Source organism: Orbicella faveolata, unplaced genomic scaffold (assembly GCF_042242905.1).
Source record: "Orbicella faveolata isolate gen_17 unplaced genomic scaffold, um_ofav_v1 contig_35, whole genome shotgun sequence".
NCBI lineage: Eukaryota > Metazoa > Cnidaria > Anthozoa > Scleractinia > Merulinidae > Orbicella > Orbicella faveolata.
In genome coordinates this window covers 24,399,404-24,421,783 of record NW_028301564.1, presented here as the reverse complement: position 1 = coordinate 24,421,783, position 22,380 = coordinate 24,399,404, and the positions used below count along the sequence as shown (strand labels likewise).

At 40.3% G+C, this 22,380-nt stretch overlaps 1 protein-coding gene across 2 annotated transcripts; it reads right to left on the bottom strand.

Annotated features, from left to right (window-relative positions):
• Positions 1-5,832: 5,832 nt before the first annotated feature.
• LOC110057645 (uncharacterized) lies at positions 5,833-22,271 on the bottom strand. 2 transcript variants are annotated; one of them, XM_020764236.2, is made up of 10 exons: positions 22,137-22,271; positions 18,623-18,771; positions 17,875-18,243; positions 16,491-16,613; positions 15,427-15,558; positions 14,891-15,055; positions 13,344-14,507; positions 9,896-10,949; positions 9,098-9,376; positions 5,833-8,386 (listed from the first exon to the last, which is right to left on the bottom strand). In XM_020764236.2, exons 1-10 carry the CDS (start codon positions 22,269-22,271, stop codon positions 8,111-8,113), a joined length of 3,846 nt encoding a protein of 1,281 aa, XP_020619895.2. In that variant the 3' UTR covers positions 5,833-8,110. The 2 variants fall into 2 exon arrangements, with proteins under 2 accessions (XP_020619895.2, XP_020619896.2); XM_020764237.2 differs by lacking the exon at positions 16,491-16,613.
• Between the last annotated feature and the right edge of the window lie 109 nt (positions 22,272-22,380).

Genomic DNA, 22,380 nt, shown 5'->3' with positions numbered 1-22,380 from the left:
GCGCCCAAGCCTGAACCCAAGTCTGTTACATTTGCACAATGTAACGTTCGAAATTTCGCCGACACGAGTAATTTATGAGACAACCCGTAACTGAAATATTTATTTAATAGTTTTATTCTATTTTGGGGGTGGTCCGTAGAGGGGGTCCGTAGGGGTAGTCCGTGGACCGGTCCGTAGGTTAGTCCGCCGAACTGGTCCGTAGTGGGGGTCCGTGGACGGCGCCGGGAGTCACTGTTTGCGGGTTACCCCCAAATACTGATACTTCTTTTTTTCTGCTTTGGAAGTACTATTGTAAGGTTGAAATTGTAAGCTACATTTATAACACTTTAGTTGAAAATACAACTGCAACTAAAAAATTATGGTGGCCGGAAGCTTCGACAAGGGAATTAAATAAAGTCCCTGTTAAACTTACTCAGACACTGGAAATAAGCAAAGACCGGGCTGCGCAAACTTCAATTTTGACCTACTTAGACTTTATTTCCAAGAGCTTGGACGATATTTCCGAGTCCCTGGGACTTTAAACTAACACGAGAGTCAATTTGCAGAGAACTTACTTGTAAACAAACATTTAACGGAATAAAAGCTTACACGTGTGTGACTTCATTAGCTTTTGCAAGTTCAAGAATTTTGCAAGAAGGAGAAAATATACCTGTATTTTTGTAATCTGGTAGTTAAATATTTGTAATGTTGCTTTTATTAAAGCTGTTCTATATTTTACAAAAACTATGTTTTGTTTCTTTGACAAACAACTATGGTAAGGCTAACACTCAATTATTTGAAGCCGATCCTCATGGTTACGTTGAGAGAAAGATTTTACCAGTCCGACCAGAAATCCTAGGAAATTAAAAAGCGGTTCTAAAAAGTGTTGATTTAATGGAGTGGGTGAAAAGGGGTATGCAAATCTGCCGATCCGCACCTTTTATACGCCAAATCCGTCGATCCGCCAATATTTTTGTTCAAATCCGAAACCACAACTATATCCGGAAGCAAGTGTAAAAGTTCAAAGGTACACTGGTAAATGTGAATGCCATCGTTAATTTCACACAAATAGTAAAGAAAGCAACATGCTTGATGACTATAACACAGTACAATTCCAATAACAGTCTCACACCTGAGTTGAAATGAGCTTCGTTCGAAAAAAGAAATAATTTGGAAGAACTCTTTAACATACCGACCAAGGCTGAAGAAAGATCTATATGATCCAAATTTCGTTTAGGACCCAAGATCCGAAAATCAAGACCGTGCACAATCCGGAATATACGCCAAAATTCACAGCTGATCCACGATCTACTGTGTTTTCAAAATCCGCGAATCCGCTCGATTTGCCGCAAAAATCCACAATCCGTGCCAAATCCGTCGATCCGAAAACGTATTCACCCCCCTCATAATGACTTTTTAACACTTAAATAGCATGTTTCAGAAACAGTTTCAGTTTTCTACCTTAACATTATGTGCTACACTGCTAAACAAAGTCAGGTTACAGGGGACAGTCCTGAACTGGGTCAAAATGGATATCCATCAGTGGAGCACTTTTTACAGATTTAGATGCTTCAACCTGGACTGCCGGGTACCTCAGGGCTCTTTTTTAGGACCTCTACTTAACAATTGGGTCATGAGCTCGAGATTTCTATTAGGTGATACTTGATGAGGCCGAAGGCCGAATCAACTATCGCCTCATAGAAATCGAGAGCGAATAATCTAATTTTTTTTAGTAGAATTCTAACTGAAATTTTTTTCGAAAAACGATTCCATTTATTTCTGGTCTGAATATTAATTAAACTTCGCGCTTTAGACAATTCGCGCGGACTGATTTAATTGTCAATTTGACATTTGCAGTTGTGTACGCACGCTTATCAGTTTCTTTCAAAACTTTCGAGCTATTTTAATTCATGAAACCGTAAATGCCCTCCTTTTAGTCTTCTCGGAAATTTGTTTATTCATTTGTTCCTAAATGTTCTTTCAAAACGTCAGAGAAACGAGGAAACGTTGCAGTCTTGTCGACCACACCAAGCCACTGCACACTAATGGCTGATAGTGTGTAATGGCTCAGCCAATCAGATTACAGCATGTGCATTAGTATACTAGCAGAATTCTACTAATATTTATTATTTACTCACCTCAGTTGTTTGATGTTATAGAAAAACACCTACCAGTCTACCACATGCACATGGCTTTACTGACGACGCTCGGCATTTATTATTTAAGCTTTAAACCAGATACCCAAGTCAGTCAAGATGTTGGAGTGAGGGCTCTGGAAAGATGTATTAAAGATATTCGAAGCTGATTAAAGATAGTCTCCTACTTAATGATGACAAATTCGAGGTGTTATTAATGATAATGAACATGGTATTAGCAAAATAAGTTACATCACAACATTAATTTGTTTACATATTATTATTTGCTGCGGTTCGAAGAATAGCAGCAAATGGTTGTTTTCACGGTTCGCCGGTTTTTTGACAGTTTCCATGGCGACGCAAGTACTATAAGGGCGGGATTCTGCTGATTTGAGTCATTCTATGCTGACGTCGCTACCAACTTGCTTTCGTTTTGAGATTTTTTATTAATGTCGTTTTGATTTGCTTTGTTTCCTTACATTTGCTGGCTTTGTCACCCCTCACCCTCGGGGTATTTGTTAAGTGCCTGGCTCTGCATTCGGCAGGGTTCAGGTTTCCTCTAAAAATGGGGTTTTTCCTGACGGGCAGCAGGCACATTATCGGTATCTGTACTTCTGTTAGTCTTAATTTCACATATGTACCTTTCGGTTTTAATAAACTCAAACGGGGTCTCATTGCTCGCAGAATGCTGGGCTAAGCGCTGGTGAATGCAGTTTTCGCTAGTGCTAGTCGCCTCTTGATGTCTTGATTTATTAATAATTTTACCGGCAAATATTTTTCTTATTTAGTCTTCGATGAATTTTTTGCAAGTCGCAATTGATCAGTGTATGTAAATAATGCTACAAAAATTATTAAATTATTATTATTATTTAACCGCGTTGTCATTTAACTAGATATCTTTAATATTTCACAGAGTATTCTATTTTAGACTTTTGGACACCCTCATATTTTGTTACTCTTAGGCAACCTATTGCCCTTGACAGAAACTTTTGAGTGCCAGCTTTTGGCACTAACATTACTGGGATGGTGGGAGGCGCGGTGGCCTCATGGTTAGTGCGCTCGTCTCTGGATCGAGCGGTCCGGGTTCGAACCCTGGGAGGGGACATTGTGTTGTGTTCTTGGGCAAGACACTTTACTCTCACAGTGCCTCTCTCCACCCAGGTGTATAAATGGGTACCGGCGAACTTAATGCTGGGGGTAACCCTGCGATGGACTAGCATCCCATCCAGGGGGAGTAGAAATACTCTTAGTCGCTTCATGCTACAGAAACCAGGATAAGCTCTGGCCTAATAGGCCACTTCGCTTGTATGAAGACTTTACCGTTTACCATTACTGGGATGGTTCAGATACAAAATGTGAGCTATGATTGATCAATGGTTTTCAAAGGCAACATCGACCAATTTACCCAATACATCCCAGAACTCCCAGTGCCGAAAGCTGACCTTTAATCTTCCCAAAGTTTTTGCCAATGGCAATTTCAAAATGATTTGTGAGGTTTTGGTGTTGATGGGACTGGATCAACAACGTGTGATCCCATATAATACCTATTCACCCCACAGAGAAGACTGTGCGATTTCCAATCCGCATGAGGATTAGGGTTAGGTCACACTTTTTCCAAGTGTGACCCCTTTTTCCAAGTGTGACCATTTTTTAAAAGTGAGCCTTTTTTCCAAGAGTGACCCTTTTTTCCAAGTGTGACCCACTTTTCTAAGTGTTACCGATTTTTTCAAGTGTTAACTATTTTTCTAAGTGTGACTCATTTTTCCAAACGTGACCCATTTTTCAAAGTTTGACCCATTTTTCCAAGTGTGAACCATTTTACCAAGTGTCATTCTTTTTTCCAAGTGTAACCCGTTTTTCCAAATCTGACACATTTTTCTAAGTGCGACCAACCTTTTCCACACTTTTCAAGTGTGACCCATTTTTCCAACTGACCCTTTTTTATACGTGTGACTCTTTTTTCAAGTGTGCCCCATTTTTCTAATTGTGACCCTTACTTCCAAGTGTGACCCATTTTTCCAAGTTAAGCCATTTTTCAAAAGTATATATTTTTTCCCCAAGTGGGACCCATTTTATTCAAGTGAGACCCATTTATTCAAGTGTAACCCATTTTTCCAAGTGTGACTCTTTTTTTCCAAATGTTTTCCCTGTTTTTTCAAGTGTGGCCCAGTTTTTCAAGTGTGATCCATTTTCCTAGTGTGACCCATTTTTTCAAGTTTGATCCTTAATTCAAGTGTGTCCCCCTTTTTCTCAAGTGTGATCCATTTTTCCAAGTGTGACCCCTTTTTCTAAGTGTGACTCATTTTTCCAAATGTGACCAATTTTTCCAAGTGTGACCCATTTTTTCAAGTTTGACCCTTAATTCAAGTGTGTTCCCCTTTTTCTCAAGTGTGACTTTTTTCCAAGTGCGACCTTTTTTTGAAGTGACCCTTATTTTCATGTGTGTCCCATTTTCCTAGTGACCCATTTTTCAAAGTTTGACCCTTATTTCCAAGTGTGTCCTCCTCTTTTTGAAGTGTGATCCATTTTTCCCAGTGTGAGCTATTTTACAAGTGTGACCCTTTGTTCCAAGTGTGACCCCTTTTTTGGAGTATGACCCATTTTTTAAGTGTGACTTATTTTTGCAAGTATCAACCCCTTTTCTCTAATTGTGACCAGTTTTTTTAGGTGTGACCCACTTGTCAAGTGTGACCCATTGTTCCAAGTGTTACCTATTTTCCCAAGTGTGACGTATCTTTTTCAAGTGTGACCCATTTTTAGAAGTGTGACCCTATTTTCTAAGTGTGACCCATTTTTCTGAGTGTGATCCATTTTCACAAGTGTGACCCATTTTTCCAAGTGTGGCCCATTTTTTCAAGTGTGACCCACTTTTCTAAGTGTGAGCCTTTTTCCAAATGTGACCCTTTTTTCAGGTGTGACCCATTTTTCGAAGTGTGACCCACGTTTCGGGCACCATTCGCGCGTGAAGCCTTGAAAAACATGCGTTACAGATTCAATACATGTCGAATCATTTCTTTGAGAAGGCGATCAACAAGAAATTGGAATTTACTTAAAAACAAGAAAGTAGTATGTGAGATCTCTCCCTTCCCGCCAGAATTATACTGTTCCCTGATCAGCAACATTGATGGGAGGGCGACGAGGGGTGCAGTATGGTACGCTACATTTTTTAGGTGAGCTTCAAAACTACTCAAGTGCCCCAACCCTGCAAGGAAGGGGTGAATATCTGCTTGCAAATTAGTGGTTGTCACGTGCGCCGATTTCCAGCTTACGAGATAAGAGACAGTGATTACAATGTATAACAATCACGAATACATGCAGAGACAAGAGAGGATAAAGTGAGAGCTAATCCCCTTGATAGGCCTTATTCTCAAGGTTATCACAATTAATTTATATTTAGACAGTGCCCAGTTCACCCGCAAATGCCACCACGAGCGTTTTGGTGATGTTTCGGTGAAGACAAGCCGTTAGGGCTGTCCACGTGAGCAAATTTGGCGTCACAGGATTGGCTATCTCTAGACTCTCCTGGGATTCTGAAGCCAGGAGTTTTCTAAAGTTCACCTCACAGGGATTACCTTAAGAAATAAGGCCTATATGGGGCATCCAAGACAGGGACACATTTAACCTTATCTTATTACGGGGCCACGCTCGTTTGAGAGCCCCGAGTCCTCTTCCGGATAACCTGGCGTCTATGAAACCACTGACGACAAATCCACACAAGAACACTTCATAAGCTACCAATTTATTTCAATTTCTTTTTTTTTTTAACCATGACAAACCAAATAGGAAACTGACACATACTTTGTACCATAACTCGTCATGACTCCGTGACAAGGAAAAAAAATGCTGACGAAATGACTACAAAATTACACATTTCCAACAATGTTAGCTCTATTAGAAATCTGTATAAAATTATCCCATTTAAGGACACCCTTCTCCACGCACATTCGTGGAAAGTTACTCACTATTACTACAACCAAGGCTGAAAGATAAAGATTTTCTCAGGAACCCTTCATGCCACAACGTCAACCTATAAATTCTCCTCAGTGAACCTCTTGAAGGTGGTACTGTTCCATTTGGGAGAATTTGAATATAAATTAAGGAGTCCTGCAGATCGGTCTAATGTATTCTCTGTATTGTCATTACACGCAGGACTTCGAACACATCGTTTATGGAGAATTCAGGTGTTGATAATTGATGGGCTAGGGGGATACTATGGCAAACAAAACGTACAATTTAGGATTTGAAAATCATCCCATTTTTAGATTAACCGAGGACGAAACCACGCATATAAAATTAACCTGCCGAGTGCGAGCAGAATTTCACAACCTTAACAAATTATTCTAGCTTTATAGTTCTAGATTTTCAGGTGACCATTATAAACGTAATAACAGCTTAAATTAAAAAAAAGCTTTTAATTTAGTTACTACGACTTCTATATACGACCGCTATATCACCAAGATTTTAACAGAAACAAGGTTTAGAGCGGAAAAAATGGAAAAGACCACATCAAGGCTTCATAGTAACTTAGTGAATATCTTTCAAATCAGAAACCTCGTGTTAATAAATATTAAAAATTGACTAATTAATTTTTTTCTAAGCCTCAATCCGAATGAAACCGTCCGTGGAAATTTCCCTTTTCAACCTATCCTAGTAATCTGTGTTTCTTCTTTACTTGGGTCTTCTGTTATCTCGCGGACAAGACCTAGTCTAGGCAAAAAAAACTAAGTACAGATTGTAGTTGCCTTTTCAGAATTATATTGATACATTAATAAAACTATTTATCCTTGTAAACAGAGCTCGCTCAAAGCAGACCAAGAAAAACGTTGTGGCGGAGCTCGGCTTCAAAATAAAACTTAATATTGTTATCCAACTTTCCGCGTTATAAAGAAACGTTCTGTCCCATAATTTCAAATGGAAGCTGTGAATCTCTCTCTGAAAAAATTCAGCAATTCATAAGCAGACCTTGCACGAGTGTAAACGTTATATTTCCATACAATTTCTCTGTACACGATTTGTTAGCCTTCGTAGAGGTAAAAACAATTTTGATCGCGTTCACAAATATTACTTTACAAGGTTGTAAGATTTCATCAGTCACCGTCAATAGCTCAATCGAAATTACTGTGAATGGCCGAATCTTAGCCAATCAAGAAACGTGGTATCCCTGTTCAAATCTTAAGAGCATTTTGTTCTCGTACTTCAAAAATAGTTAGTCTTTCCAGAGATTGACACAATTCAATTCGTAAGTCTTTGAACACGCTACAAAACCTACACTATATCAAAAAACTTCAGGACGTGCCCGCAACTCAAATTTATAAAAACAAACGCAACAAAAATTGTCTTTTTTCTACCTAATCTAGTTTCTCCGCAGCTGTTGTTTGCATCCTAACATAACGCTTCTCAACCGCTGCTTAAACCTGAACTGCATTCCATACCGGTTAGCCAATCACAGTAATTGTTGGATTTTAGAAGTACCCAAGAGGACGGGGGGGGGGGGGGGAGGGGGGTAACGATGGGCCTCCTCTTGCACACCCCCACCCTTCTCCCCCAAAACACCAAGGGTGAGGACTGGTAAGAGTAGATCATTTCTTGCTCTAGTAGGGGAGCGGGGTAGCCCTGTTTTTGCAGTGTGCCGGCGTTAACAACCCACAGTACAACGTCAACACAGAACAGGGTTTTCTTAAAGAGTCCACCAAACTTTCCTGGTAAATCAGGCATTCTAATTCAACGACTGAAGCGTTCTGGAAGCTTTTCTACAGATCACCACTTTCTGTAAATCAAGACCTTTTTGGCTGACCGGTGTCAAAGTTATCAAAAACAGGCAAGGAATACAGTTCAAGGCCAGGCAAACCGACACTGTCAAGAAAGAGAGAAGCGTTATATCAACTGCAAAGAAGACTATACCGTAACTGGATTCTATACGAACTACCCTAATAAAGCGTCGTAAATAAAGCATCGTTGCCTCATCGTCGGCTTTTTCCGATCATCTTCCGTAATGCTTAGCTTAGGCTTAAAATGCTCCAGTCAATCTTCGTGGAATGTAAAGTGTTCAACCTTTCCTCTCCCATCTTTACCTTGTCCCGAATCTCAGCATGCATCAAGGCGAGTTGGGTTTTCATGTCTATGTAGTACTGAAAGTCCGCAAATTCTTCTTCTTCAAGACAATTTTCCAAAATCTTGGACACCACCTCTCCCCGCTTATCGTTCACTTCCTTGATTTTACACGCTTCTTCGTGTTGCATGGCGACCTTCTCGATTTTCTCTTGTAAAATATCCTGCGATAAAAATTACCCCACAATTGTGATATTCGCTAGACAGGCTGACAGACAGACAGACAGACAGACAGACAGACAGGCACGCAGACAGGCAAGCTAGCAAGCAGACAGGCAGGCACGCAGACAGGCCGACAGACAAACTGACAGACAGACAGACAGACAGACAGACAGACAGACAGACAGACAGACAGACAGACAGGAAAAAGAAGATCCCTCGACTTCGAAAAGAACAGCTTTTTGAAAATACAATGGAATCCCGATTCTCGACCCCCTGGTTTTTTGAACCTCCCGATAACTCGAACCAAGAGTTGTTTCCCTTACTTCAGTTGAACACAGTAACTTTACTCCCGATTTCTCAAACTAGCCGATTTTTCAAACCAATTTTCGTTTCCCCAGGAGGTTAGAAAAATTGGGATTCCACTGTTCAAAGGAGCTATGTCACGTTTTGCGCATCTTGTGAAGTTTAGCCTAAATTTTTCAAGTTCGTCGTTTGTAAACCGTGTCAATGTACTCATCCTCAACCAACCTTGCTCCTTTATGGTTTAATATTATCTCTTTGGTGTTTTTCTGTCTTGGTAAACTACTTTTGTGAGGTTTCCTAATTTCCTAATTTAAAGGTAATTTTGTAAATGCCCAAAAGAACTTAAAAGGCCGTCGCTGAGTTCCTTTAAGAATAATACGAGGAAACTTTCAACTGATATGCTCACTCACCCTTTGTTGCCGGTCAGCTTCTTCAGACATGTCTAAATCATTTAGCATCATCTCGTATCTATGCATTCTCTGTGTAAGTATCAATAACAGTCCAATAATCTTGTTCAATTCGCCCGTGAAACGCTGATATTTAGAAAACTCCGTCTCGCTTGCCTTCTGTTCCACTACCCTCGTGACTTTCCGACCAAGTTCCTCGTTTCCATCAATTTCCTCTTTTATTTCATCCATCTGGGATCTTAGATCGATTATCTTTTGCTTCATGCTTTCCACGAGATCAGCCTAAACAAGAAAAATAAACCAAAAAATAATAATAATAATAATGAATAACAAACATTACACGATAAAGTGAGAGATCAACTTTCCGAAAACCTTCTTTTGCGAGTCACAGAAGCAAAAAATTCAGTGCAACTTCTATTAAGCGGACACCCTTGGGACCTTCCCAAGTGCCCCAAGTGTCCGGAGGCTATTGTTCATCTACTATTCAAACAAGCCACTGATAGTAACAGTTGCTCAAAATTCACCCCCGAGCCTCGCTCACGCGAAATTCTTCTCAAACCTCTAGCACACCCTTGGGTATTATTTTCATGACAAAATTTACAAATTTGCAATTGTAAATCTAGTCCTGATGGTGTGGGGCAATAATATAAGCTAGTGTGACAAAAACAAACATACAGGCTATTAACGGTTTTTGAAATTCCTCGTGGGCCAATCAAACATTCAAGACGGCGAAAAAGACCTTAATTCAACCCTTAATTCAACCCTTCAGCGCCTTTTTCTACGTGAAGTACAACATTTCACCTTTTCTTTATCCAATGCTTCCAGTTTTGGACTGAACATGCTATTCGGGCGACTGTTTGAAGGGGTGGATGTGTTGGAACCACCGCTGTAGGGACTGTTGGAGACATCCAAATAAGAGCCCTTCTGATCGGGTTCATCTTTGGTAGGGGTTGACGTCAGTACGAGCGGGGGAGGTGGCGGGGCCCTCTGGGAACTCATTTTCTTGCTCTCTGCAGGGGAGGTATCTTTTGACGACAGATCCGTACTCGACGATGTTTCAAACGGTTGGTCTGACACGACACTCGTGTCGATCTTCCCGGGTCCATTTAACTCAATTTTGGGTTCTTCGCCAATTACCACGCTGGATTCAACCAAGGCGTTTTCCTCAGGCTTTATAATATCGTTACAGTCCTTGCCGTTTTGCAGATAGGTCTCCTTTTCGACAGGGTCATTCCGCCTCGAGTCGTAGTCATTATAGGGAGGAGGAAATTCAACAAGGACTTCCCGAGGAGGAGAGGGTAAAGGCAAGCTGTCTTGTGACGTTTCTAGGGGGTCGAGAAGATGCAACGGGGGTGGGGGCGGGAAGGAATCGTCTGCATCCCAAAACACTTCATTTTCGTCGTTATTCAGAGGAGGTCCAGGCTCTTCTTCAGCCGGTTTTCTACTCAAGTCAGGTTCCAGAGTTTCTGAGATTAATAAATGTTTATCACTCACCGGGGCAGTTCTTTCCATTGCCGAATTGACCTTGTTTTCCTCGCGAGCGGACGACGCAAATTTCATGAAAGGCTGCTCCTCTAAAGACTGTTGTCTTTCTAGCCGCGCTGGAGAGGAAGGTTCAAAATCAGACCTAGGTTCTCCCGTCCCGGGGTTGCTTTTAACGTCAAAAGTACGTGACGGTCTCTTGTAGTTTTCCTGGGATCGGCCACGGTCCGAATTGTCGTTTGTTTCCCAGTGTTTCGTCGTTGGTCTTGTATCGTTTCTGATCGGCGGTGATATTGGCTGCTCTGTTGATGAAGAAGTCGCGCTGAATCTCGTGGGTGGACGTGTTTCTAGAAGCGAATCCATGGACGACGACCTGTACAGAGGAGAACAAAATCCTGCATTTAGTTCAAGTTTTCATAAAAATTTAGGAACTAGCGTCTGGGAACTAAGCAGCTCTGTAATAAGCAGAAAGTACATGCCACTAAACAGGCAAAACACACCGCAAAATACCTTGCATATTTACACCAAATTAGGCACACATGATCTGGTAAACAAAAACAAACGCGTTTCCGTGGGGTTTGGGAGTAAAGAAAGACCGAGGAACGGGATTTTCGGTGTTTTTTTTCTTTTCATTTTTCGCGCCGTAATTCTTTGCTCCCGAACCCCACAGAAACGCTTGCTACGCAGGCTAGTAAACAAATATCGAAGCAGTGTGCCGAATGCTACAAATCAGCGAAAAAGACAGCTCAGGTCATGTTACACGAGTCTGCTAGGCTCAGCAAATGTTCTTAAAATCAATTTAAATCCTTCAATAATGCTGTCAATTGTTCGGAAAACAAACGAAATTTTAGGAACTCGTTCGAGGTGTAGGTTTGCACAAATATCCCCTATCACACTAAGATGATATAAGCTTTCACCAAATCAACAATACACAAGTTTGAAAGGCTATGAATGTTTATGTAGAGCGCAGTTAGCCATTACCTCTCGTTATCGTGCTATTAAGGTTTCATGTTAGGGCCGGGATCACCGCCTTCTTTTCGACTCGTTCATTAAGTGATACGAGACGAAAACATGGCCAGTATCGACTTTGCTCGCTGTTTTCAAGCGAAGACAAAACAAACTTGAACACCCCCAATATTAACCAATACTGAATTTGTTTTCCTGGCAACAATGACAGTTTCGAGGAAAAATGAACACTCACAATACTGCGGCTATATTTGGGGCGCTTTACACCACATACGGAAGTTAACGGCTTACAGGATCATTAAATAAGTTACTACAAAATCAAAACTGGAAATACCGTTATGTCACTTTTTGTCCAAGTAGTAACAACGAATTAACAGTATATCAATTCCAAAGCGTCACCAATTAAGTTTTCTTTCAAGACCGTGCTGACTGTTTATCAAGGAAAAATTTATTTTTCAGTCAACGCATTTTTTGACTCATTCCCGAGGTGGTTTTTTGTTGTTGTTGTCCCTTTCCCCTACATGTAGTGCATGCAAGGAGAATACATTGCGCATCCAACGAAGAGAACATTTGTGTCCTAACACTGGATCTTCGTGTCAACAACTCTCCGTGAAGGTTACCTAAGATTATTCCCATGGTTGAGAAGTCTGCCACGCGCGGAGGCATTCGCCGCATTGCCAAATATCCGGAATTTGAGATAATTTGATAACCGCAAAAACTTTCATCAATTAACAGGAAACGGGCCGATATTCAATGGTTCCTTGGTATGCTCTCCCTCGGAGTAATTTACTTCAGATATTTACAAAGAACAAAAAAAAAAAAACAAAACAAAAACAATAGAACGCTCTTCCTTTAGTATACAGTCGACAATCACAATCTCAAACTGTTAGAAAGGAAACAAGAAAATGAATAATAGTTCGAGACGTCGGCGATTCGAGATAGCTGATAGTAAGTGGCGGAAAAAGTGTATTGGGGGAAAATTATTTGAGTTCGAGATGGCGGGGAGTTCGAGAAAACGGAATTCTACCGTTAGTATCACTATGATCAATAGTGTAAATAAAAATTTAAACGGAATTCAAGAAAATGCGAACTAACGAAACTTAAATTGATTTGCTGCTAACTGAAAAACAAAAAATCGTTTTGATATTGAGTTGCGATTTTTTAATAGACGCACGATACATGTGTAATTTTAAGGTGTGGAAATCAAATACGAATCTAGATATTTACAATCTAGAGCCCCGGGAAAAACAAGAACAATTTAGCCACGTTAAATATAAGTTATGTTAGTTAAAATAGATGGTGTGAGAATAGCCTGCGAACAGGCTCCCGTTGAGGACGGAAAAAAATTTCGGCGATCGCGAAACAGAAGAATTCGGAGAGCAAAGCGATAAGGGCAGCACACCGGGAGCCTGTTCGCAGGCTAGTGTGAGAACGCGTATCAATTTCTCTTCCACTGCTGAGATTAGACAAGGGAAAGGGGTAGGGAGCCCCCTCCTTCTATCCCTGCTCTCACTCTCCCCCACCACTCCCCCGTTATACGCCTGCAACGCAGGCTATGTCTCAAAGCAAAACAAATATGACGGGAGAATTCGTATTTCGTTGTCGGGAACAAGCTACGCACGGTGCAGACGTTCCTATAGCGTGACACGCTAAATCGGAGAAAAGACTGCGTTACGAAAAATTGCGTCACAAGCCCCTAACCACCCTAACAAATCGAAAACCGCCAATGTAGGACGGTGCCATAGCTTTAGACTGATAGTAAGATTAATAAAAGTGAAGGGAAATTGAAAATAACACTTACTGGCTGATGCGCGATTCTTTCAGTGGCCGCTGCGGGATGTCGATTCTTCCTTGACTGAAAGAACGCTGTTGTTGGAAGCGAGGCCTCTCCTGTGAAGGTGTCCCGTCACCTGTTTGCTTCATTCCTCCTTCAAAGTTGGCGATCCTAGCTTTGACGCTGGGCGACGTTTCCACATTGGTGACTTTGTCATTCATGAGTCGTATTAAAATCTGCGTGTCTTCAATCCGGCCCTTTTCCGCTTCGCGTTCGTTCTGCGGCGGCCATCGTCCAACGTCACCAGGCGATTTAATTGGCGCGGTCACGTCGCTGAGCATTTTCCTTGGCGGAAGTGTGCTTGAGCGGTTGTTGGGCCGGACTTGCTCAGCTTCCGCTGCCATCTGTCCCGAACGGTACACCGTCGGAGCGGTGCTCTTCTCTTCAAAAGACGAGGAAGATGAGGAACGCATGTTTCTTATCACGACTGAGGAGCTATACCGCAGGCTGGAGGACTTGGAAAGTTTTCTGTCAGGAGTGACATCACTGGACGTCGAGGAATGCGCCCCTAGTACGCTGTAACCCGCGGGCTCAGCATGCCAAGACTGCCTTGTGACCTCACTTCCGGCTGGCTTGCTCTCCGCTACATGGTCTGTCGGCCACGATCTAGACACGCTATGTTTTGGTTGATCAGGCGCAATTTCAGGTATTCTCGCAACTGCGCCAAATCTTGGTGGAATGTGCACTTCTTCCTGGGGTCGCCGTCGATCGCGAGTCCGAAACGAGCTGAGGAGCTTGGATACGCTCCGCCTGGGCGGGGGAGCAGGACCCTGTCTACGTGCACCACCCACAGAGGAATCCATTGTTCCCACAGAATCAAGGCTAGAAGTGCTCTCACTTGAAGTCATTTTTGGTCCAATGATGTCCCTTGGCAGGCGTACTTCCACTGTATCACCAGGTGTTGCGTACGTGAGTGAGTTCCAAGGCGTTTCTGATTGGCGTGGAGACGTGTCATTGGGTTGTGTGTCACGCAATTGCTTTTCCTGCATCAAATTCGAGGAACTATAGCGTTGGGGTCCTCTTGCGTGATTCACTGTGTTACCAGATTCGTTCCATTTGACCCCCATTGCCGTGACTGTCACGCCGTAAGAGGTGGGACCGCCGAAACTTTTGCTTCGAGGAAGAGATTGACTGAAAGAGAACAAAGTTATACAGATAAGTATAAACAAACACTAATGAAGAAGGCATACATGTATACCTTCGACACACGGTGACAAATTGGGATTGTTACAATTGATCAACACTCAGCTCTGAGGGACACACGACGACTTCGCGCACGTGTAGCATGAGCTCGTCACGCAAAGGGAAAACAGCGTCTGCGTGACAGGCAAATGTAAGCGTCACAATCCAGTTGTAGCGTTTGGAATTTTCTACATATTCCCTGGCCATTTAAATGGAACGCAATTCCTTTTTTCCATGTATGCCATAACCCTTGGTTGCGTGAAACCCAGAAAAAGAAAATTTGAGCTACTAAGACTAAACTTAAGACTTGAATAACAGCCCCCTTTCCTTACCTCTTGTTGACATCTGATCTCTCCTGCAGGCTTATCTTTCTATCTGACATGTCTCTGTAATCCAGACTCCCAGTCTGAGCCACATGTCGTGGAGCATCCATCAGCCACCGGCCAACCCAGTCATCAGGGTTCTTTGAATTTCCACTGCTTCTTCCTGTCTGTTGACTTGATTTTGCCAAGAGACATAATTAATGAATAAGCCAAACACAATCAGTTCAATCCACACAAATGAAGAGAATGCAGAAAATGATTTATTTCATTTACTGTCAAAAGATTTTGCCTTGATGAACTGCAAAATTCTCAAAACGGATATTCTAACTATTGTATGACACACAGGGAGTATCATCTTTACAGGCTGGGACTAAAAGGCTATAGGAAATGAGTAAGGATGGAACTGTGCTCTCCTATTCTGAAAGGGTCTACTGTGTGCCTCCCACATAAGCCTCACACAAGGTTTCATGTACATGATGGCCTTGGGAACTTACAAATTCATTACTTCTAACCATGGAAGCATCAGTGACAAAAATGTTACTTACTTGTCAGCCTCTCTGCCTGTAGGAGACACAGCAATGTTGGTGCTCTTCACCATCACCTTCTGTATGCGACCAGGGCTGGTCAGCGTACGTTGATGCATCACTGGCCAGTGACCTTCTGGGAGGCTGACACCACTAACAAGAGAACAAAATGGTAAGTGTCCCATCAGACATGTCCCTTATCAGAGAAAACAAACAAGAATCATATCAGACAACAGACATCAGTTCCTTCTTAGAGAGAAGACATAAGTCCCTTGTCACAGGACACACAGAAGGCCCTTACCACAGGAAAGACAGTCACACAAGCCCCCTTACCATAGAACACATACAATTCCCTTGTCAGAGAACACACAGAAGGCCCTTACCACTGAACACACCCAAATACCTCACTACATAACAGACAAAACTCGGCCCGTTATCACACACAAGCTCCTCATCACAGAACACACACAAACCCCCCACAACAGAACAGAAACAAGTCTTTTATCACAGAACAGATGCAAGCCTTTTCATTACACAATACACAACACACATACAAGTCCCTTGTCATACACAAGTTCCTTATTGCAGAAGAGACACAAGTCCCCTGTTATAGCGGAACACACACAAGCCCCTTATCACAGAACAGACACAAGTCCCCAGTTATCATTGAACACAGGACTCCACATAAAGTATGACTTCTCTTATCACAAACAAACACAACTAAGTCCATCATCACAAACAAGACTCAAGTGCCTTGAAAGAGAATGAACAAGTGCTAACCCCTTAACAAAACAGACACAAGTTTCAAAATTACAGTCATTCCAAAATGGACCTGCTGCTCAGGTGCTGTTGGCACATTAGAAGAAATCTGGTTGCACCCTTGATGACATTCCCAAGTCCTGTTACACTAAAACTACCATGATTACTATATATAGTATTAAATCATTTTAATTAACACTCAGCTCACATGGTACTAATTAAAGTTCAAGGTTAAATTCTTTGGAAGGTCAACTTATTTTTAATGAACGTTTACTAGTTTTAAAACATATCATTTTAGTCTTTAGATTTAATACTTGTTGAATTACCGCCTTAAACTCCAGGTTCTGCCATAGATTTCTGTTCCTGGTCGGTTGAATTGTGCTGCTCCAAGAAGGCCTGTGCTACTGTGGAATCTTTTAGCAGTTACATTATTCAATGAGTTGATACGTCTGGGAGGAAACGATTTAATTTAATTTAATTTACAGTTTAACAATCAAAGATAGATATTTCTGTCATCATTGTCACAAATTACCAAAAAATCTTTTTTCACTTTTAACACAAACTTTTTAAACACATGCATGCAATTAAAGGAAATAACTAATTAAGTACCTGTAACTTATATTCTCATGTTTGTTACATATTTGAATTTACGTATTGTTATTTAGTATTATTAGTGTTACCCAGGTAAGTATTGACAGAATTTACGAATTAATCTTTCTGTGACACAGGTTAAATTAGCTTTGAGTTACTAATTAAAAAGTCAATGTAAATAATCATTTTTAACAATGAAATAGTTAATAATAAGTAGATTCTTTTAATTTTTTTTCTTTCAATTGTCACAAGTTAAATGTTTGTCACAATCCACATTTCTAATTAAAACAGTCTGAAATATTAGGGTTAAGTGCTAACTGTTCTATACTTGTAAGTAAGTCAAGTTTTGACACCCTTCATCCTTTTAGAATCAGTTGTTGATGAATGCAACGTATTCAGGTTAAGCAGTGTCTATTTCACGTGACACTGTCAAGCAAGCAATAAACACAGAGATTTGTTTCTGTTCAGACTCTTGAATAATCACTTTATGTCAAGAATCATAAGGTGTCCTAAGTAAGGTCATCATCACAAACAAACAAATCCTGTATTATTCAATCCTTGCAATTCTTTGACATTATTGACCACATTCTGTTGAGTAAAAACTCAAATGGCTTAATGCAGTGTGCACAACGGAAGTCCTGACTGATAGCCCAGGGCTGTTGGAATGTGTCTGACACTTGCGTGCGTCTGCTCTTCTTAGGAAAAATCTTTCAGAAAATTCAAATTACAGTTCAGGTACTGTAAGATATGAACTTCTGGGGGGCTAGTGAGAATGATTTTCTGGCTAGTACATCAGAGTTACAGCTTGCCCAAAGGGCAAGCACAAAAATTTCTTTTCTAGGCATGGTTACTATATGTACAACAACCACAGAAAATTGTGTACACTGTAAAGTGACAATGAAAAACAGTGTAGAGATTTTTACAATTGTTTTTTTTGGCTGTTTATACTGTAAACACAGCACTTTGAAAGAGGGGGATCTTTATCCAACTCTAAATTACTGTTCTGTATGTACATGTAAGCACTACAGGGGAACTATCCATTTCTTACATCCCAGATTCTTGTCCCTTCATGTGCCCTTATGCAACATTATTCATTGCATGAACAAAGCCCTCTCCTACCTTAGACCATCTACTTCTGCAGGACTTGTTCTGCCATTTGCTATCTCTGTTGATGACCTTGACAATCTTTCACTGGTTTCCTCCATGATGGATGAATTAGAAATATTTGGTTGCGATTCTGCTTGACGATAGCTCTCTAACAAATTTTCATGCGAAGCACTAAGGTTGTCAGTGGAATCGGAAATATTAGAAGGCTTCTTGTTCTGAGTTATCTCAGCAAATTTCTGTTTATCTACGTTGAACGTGGAATAGAAATCTGATGAAGAGAAAAGTTCAGAAGCTGTCTCGTAGAGATTTGGCACTTTGCTCTTTTTCTTGACCACAGCACCATTGGAATGATTCGTAGGTCCAGGTATAACTCCACCTTCTCTGTAATTAATAAGAGAATGACAGCAAAGAAATATTAATTATCATTTGAAGAAATTGACAGAGCATGTACAAAAAGCCTTACACAAACATGAAATGGGTTTCAGAGAGCTCAGTAGAGTTTGCATGAGTATAAACCGTATGCAATCACCAACCATACTGTTTTCATTTCCCACCTCTCGAATAAGTCAGATGTACTGCAGTGATTAAAAAAATGGAATAAATTTTAAGTCTGAAGGGAAGTATGCTTTGCTAGAAGTAAATAAATACACAAGGAGTATCTTATTGGCTTAGTTCTATTCATATCAGTCTCCATAATTTGCAATTACACCCAACTTGCTAATCATAAGTTAAAATTATCCCTGCAAAGTATACAGCTCACCTTTTCAAAGCAATTTTAAGCTTTTGTCTTGAACACCTCACTAATTCAATTGCCTCTGCTCGAGACTGGCATTCAATACCATTTATAGCCACAATTTCATCTCCCACTGCAATGGCTTGAGAGAGATCAGCCTTACCACCAGGAGTAACCTGAAATAAAAAAAATAGCTTCATGAATGTGAATATCTTACCACATATTATGGCCTAATGAACAGGAATTCTCCATTTGCCAAGGATAGGAAGATTAATATTAATTTAATATCATCAAAATCTCATCTGTTTCCAGGAGAATTTTGCATCTCCATCAAAAGTTTTTTTTTAGTATTTTGTAATCAGTCTCTACACGTACACGTTAGTGTGTACTTTTCCACAACAGAGTTGTATCCCTGTCTTTCAGTGTTGATGTTTGGAGTCAAACACACAGCGTGAAGCAAAAATATTTTTTTCTAGATGAGCTATGTTGTAAGTTGGGGTAGTGCTACAATGTAACTTGATTTCCATTCTCAATGGCGTTACATGCGCTTTAAGCCCTGAGAGAACACAATTTTTTTTGCCTGTTAGTGTACATATAACCATCATTCCTCAGGGACTGGACAGTATGGAATCCATCAATTCCCCTGGTTGAGATGGATATTGACAGAAATCAACAGCCTCTCATCTAGAATTACAGCATTTGTCTATCTAAAGAAAGTTCCAACATTGGCAGTGTAAGCAAAGAAAAGCACCATGCAGCCTTTTATTTTGCTTTTATTTAGTCATATAATTTTGTTGTTAGAACTTCAGGCAAAAAATAAACAAATCAAGTATTTATATATTATTTTTAAATATTGTTTTTTAAATAAACAAATGAATCAATGCATAGATCTATACAACTTCACAAGAGCACATACATGTTGTATCATACACAATTTACAGCACAAAGGAAAAGAATAGAGAACAAAACCTCAAGTTTTGCATTTTATTCTATATATACAGGAGACATTGTCTTCAATTACCTCAATTTCCAAGTAGGAATATAAATAATACAACCAAACTGTCATTAGCTAACCGATAAAAATGTTGGGGATTATTGAATGAGGGAAGCTTGTTTGTGGCTGCTTCACTTTACAAAACTGCAATAAAGTTCTGGCCAGATCTACCACCCAGTCTCAGGGTGTACAGAAAAAAAAATTCAACTTTGTCTTCATGCAAGCTATGATGTACAAGTCATACCATCATTTTCAAAAGGCCAAAAAATATTTTCCCATTACCAGAATACATATCAATCAGCAAAAGCTAAATTTAAAACAATAATTTGATCTCTTAAGTACACCTGCAATGCCAACTGTCTCAAATTTAACACCAAAAATCTTCCCTGCCTGTCAGAATAGAAACCATGTACCCAACCACAAAATCTCCTAGCCCAGAGCTATCAAAAACAACCTTTTTACCATGCTGACTGGATCTTATCTACAAGTGGGTATAACAAAATGTTTTTCATATTCAGGGTTTGAAAGATGTTCCACATTTTTTCTGCTATTTTATAAGTGAGTTGAAACCTGAAAATAAATGCTTAGAGAAACCCCTGCTATGACCTAAAGAGCCTGATGAAAAAATTTGGATACCATGTTGTCATCAGATACATTGAACAGACAATTAGATAATACTGCTACAGAAACAGAAGTGAAAAATAAACATGGGATTGTACAATTAGAGGCAATGTCAACAACTTTGTCACAAAATCTGCATATTTTATTATTAATCCTCCCTACATCCTAGACCTCTTTTGGGCCAGGGAAAAATAACAGAAGAGTTACAAATTATCCTTAAATTATCATACATTTTAAATTAGATTAAAGGTTTATCAGACAGAAGCTTGACTCTAATTACCAACTTCTCTAAAATTATTTAAAAAGCAAGGCAAACTTGGATAGAGGGAATGCAAAATTATCTTTTAAGTATAAAAGCTCCATATAGCTATTTGTTGCAAATAATATCTTACAACATGCCATCTGGCATAGTAACAAAATTATACAATAATTATCATTATCAATTTTTTTTTTGCCAAACAAATTGTTTCTAGGGAGTTCAAAAGCAGCACATATCAAGGAAATTATTTTATGCATCGAGAATTCTAGACCTAATATTATTCAAAATTTTTACACATTCCAAGCAAGGATAAATGAACTTCAAACAACGCCTCGAATCTGCTTACAGGAACATATTACACTAAGTAACGAAAAAATCCCAGGGGAAAAACGTCTTGATCAGATAAATCGAGATCCATTTAGCAAGAAAAGAGTGGAAGTGAATTTTTAAGAGTTCCTCAGACTCATAAACAAATAGGCTAGACAAAATTATATAAACTACGCTGAGGGAAAAGGGAGATTACCAACAATAACAAGAAGGATTCCGGACATTCTTACTACCTCCGTGTAACACGACCACGCAGAAAGGAAATAATTTTTCCTGTTGGTTTTTCTAGACGTGAAACGTCTTGCTGTTCTCAGAATTACTCGACCATGTCCTATATTTCGTACGTATTTGCAACTTGCCAAGCTTAAGGCGGCGTTGCAACGTTTTCGAAGTTAATACTTAACATTGAACGAGGAAAATTGTGACCTGTTTTTCTGTTTTAACTTTACAAACATTCCCTGGCCGTCGAAACCACTTCGTAAATTAGGAAAGAAAGATAACCTTGTCAAATTTGAGAAGACATAGAATTCCACATAGCATAAAATTTCACGAACCTCGTTTGTCGAAGGTGATCCCCAAAACAGACGTGAGCTAGATTTCAAACCTGAGTAGTCGTTCCACAACGTTACCGTGGAATGCGAGAGATTTTAGCGCAACTTCGACGTAACACAATATTTAAACTCTGCACTCTGTCATGAACGCAACATCCTGCGAATTTCCAATCGCTAGAGGGCTTCTGATAAGAAAGTGAGCTTCGAACGTCAATCATTGCTGCTGGTGGTGGGCACCCAGTCAGCAATTCATACATTTCGTGCGTACATTTGTAGCGAATCCTGTTGCTCGATTCTCGAAAATTCTTTTGGAGTGCTTTATATTCAAACTTTGAGCGTTTATAGAAGAGGTGATTTCAATACAGACTACTCATTGGAGGACGTAATTAGGTGTGAAGCATCTTAAAAACGCAGCCATCGCGTCAAACCTACGGAAGCTGTAACGACCGCTATATCAGCGTTGTGGAAAACAACTTGGGTAGGATTTCATCGTCAACCAGGAAGGTAATATTATACCGAAAAACAAAACTGATTATCTTTCAATCAGAGCTTGTGGTAAAGGTATAACATTTGTGATTTGTCTGTCGCTGGACTTATACCTACGATCAGTTATGGAAATATAGCTAATCAATCTACCCACAATTCTGACTACAAAACACACAGTAAACAAAGAAAGGGCTCGAGGCCACATCTACCGAAGGATATTACAGTTAATATCATTTCCTAGTGTACTTCGTCGCTTCATAAACCACGCACACGTAGGAAGGACGTGTTAGTTGGATTACTGACCTTTAATACGGAAAGTTTCGTCCTGTTCCTGAATTCGCTGCCCCCTTGTAGTGTAAAACCCCAAGGTGAACCTCCGGAGAGAACGACATCAAAGGTCTGCCCTGAACCCTTCGTCTGTGGATTGAATTTATACATGGTCCCTTATCGAATCGACGTACATCTCCTGGCGTGTAATTCTATGGCATTTCAACGGAAACGTGGTAAAGGAAGATACTTGTTTTCCTCCGCCGAATAAAGCTCCCGA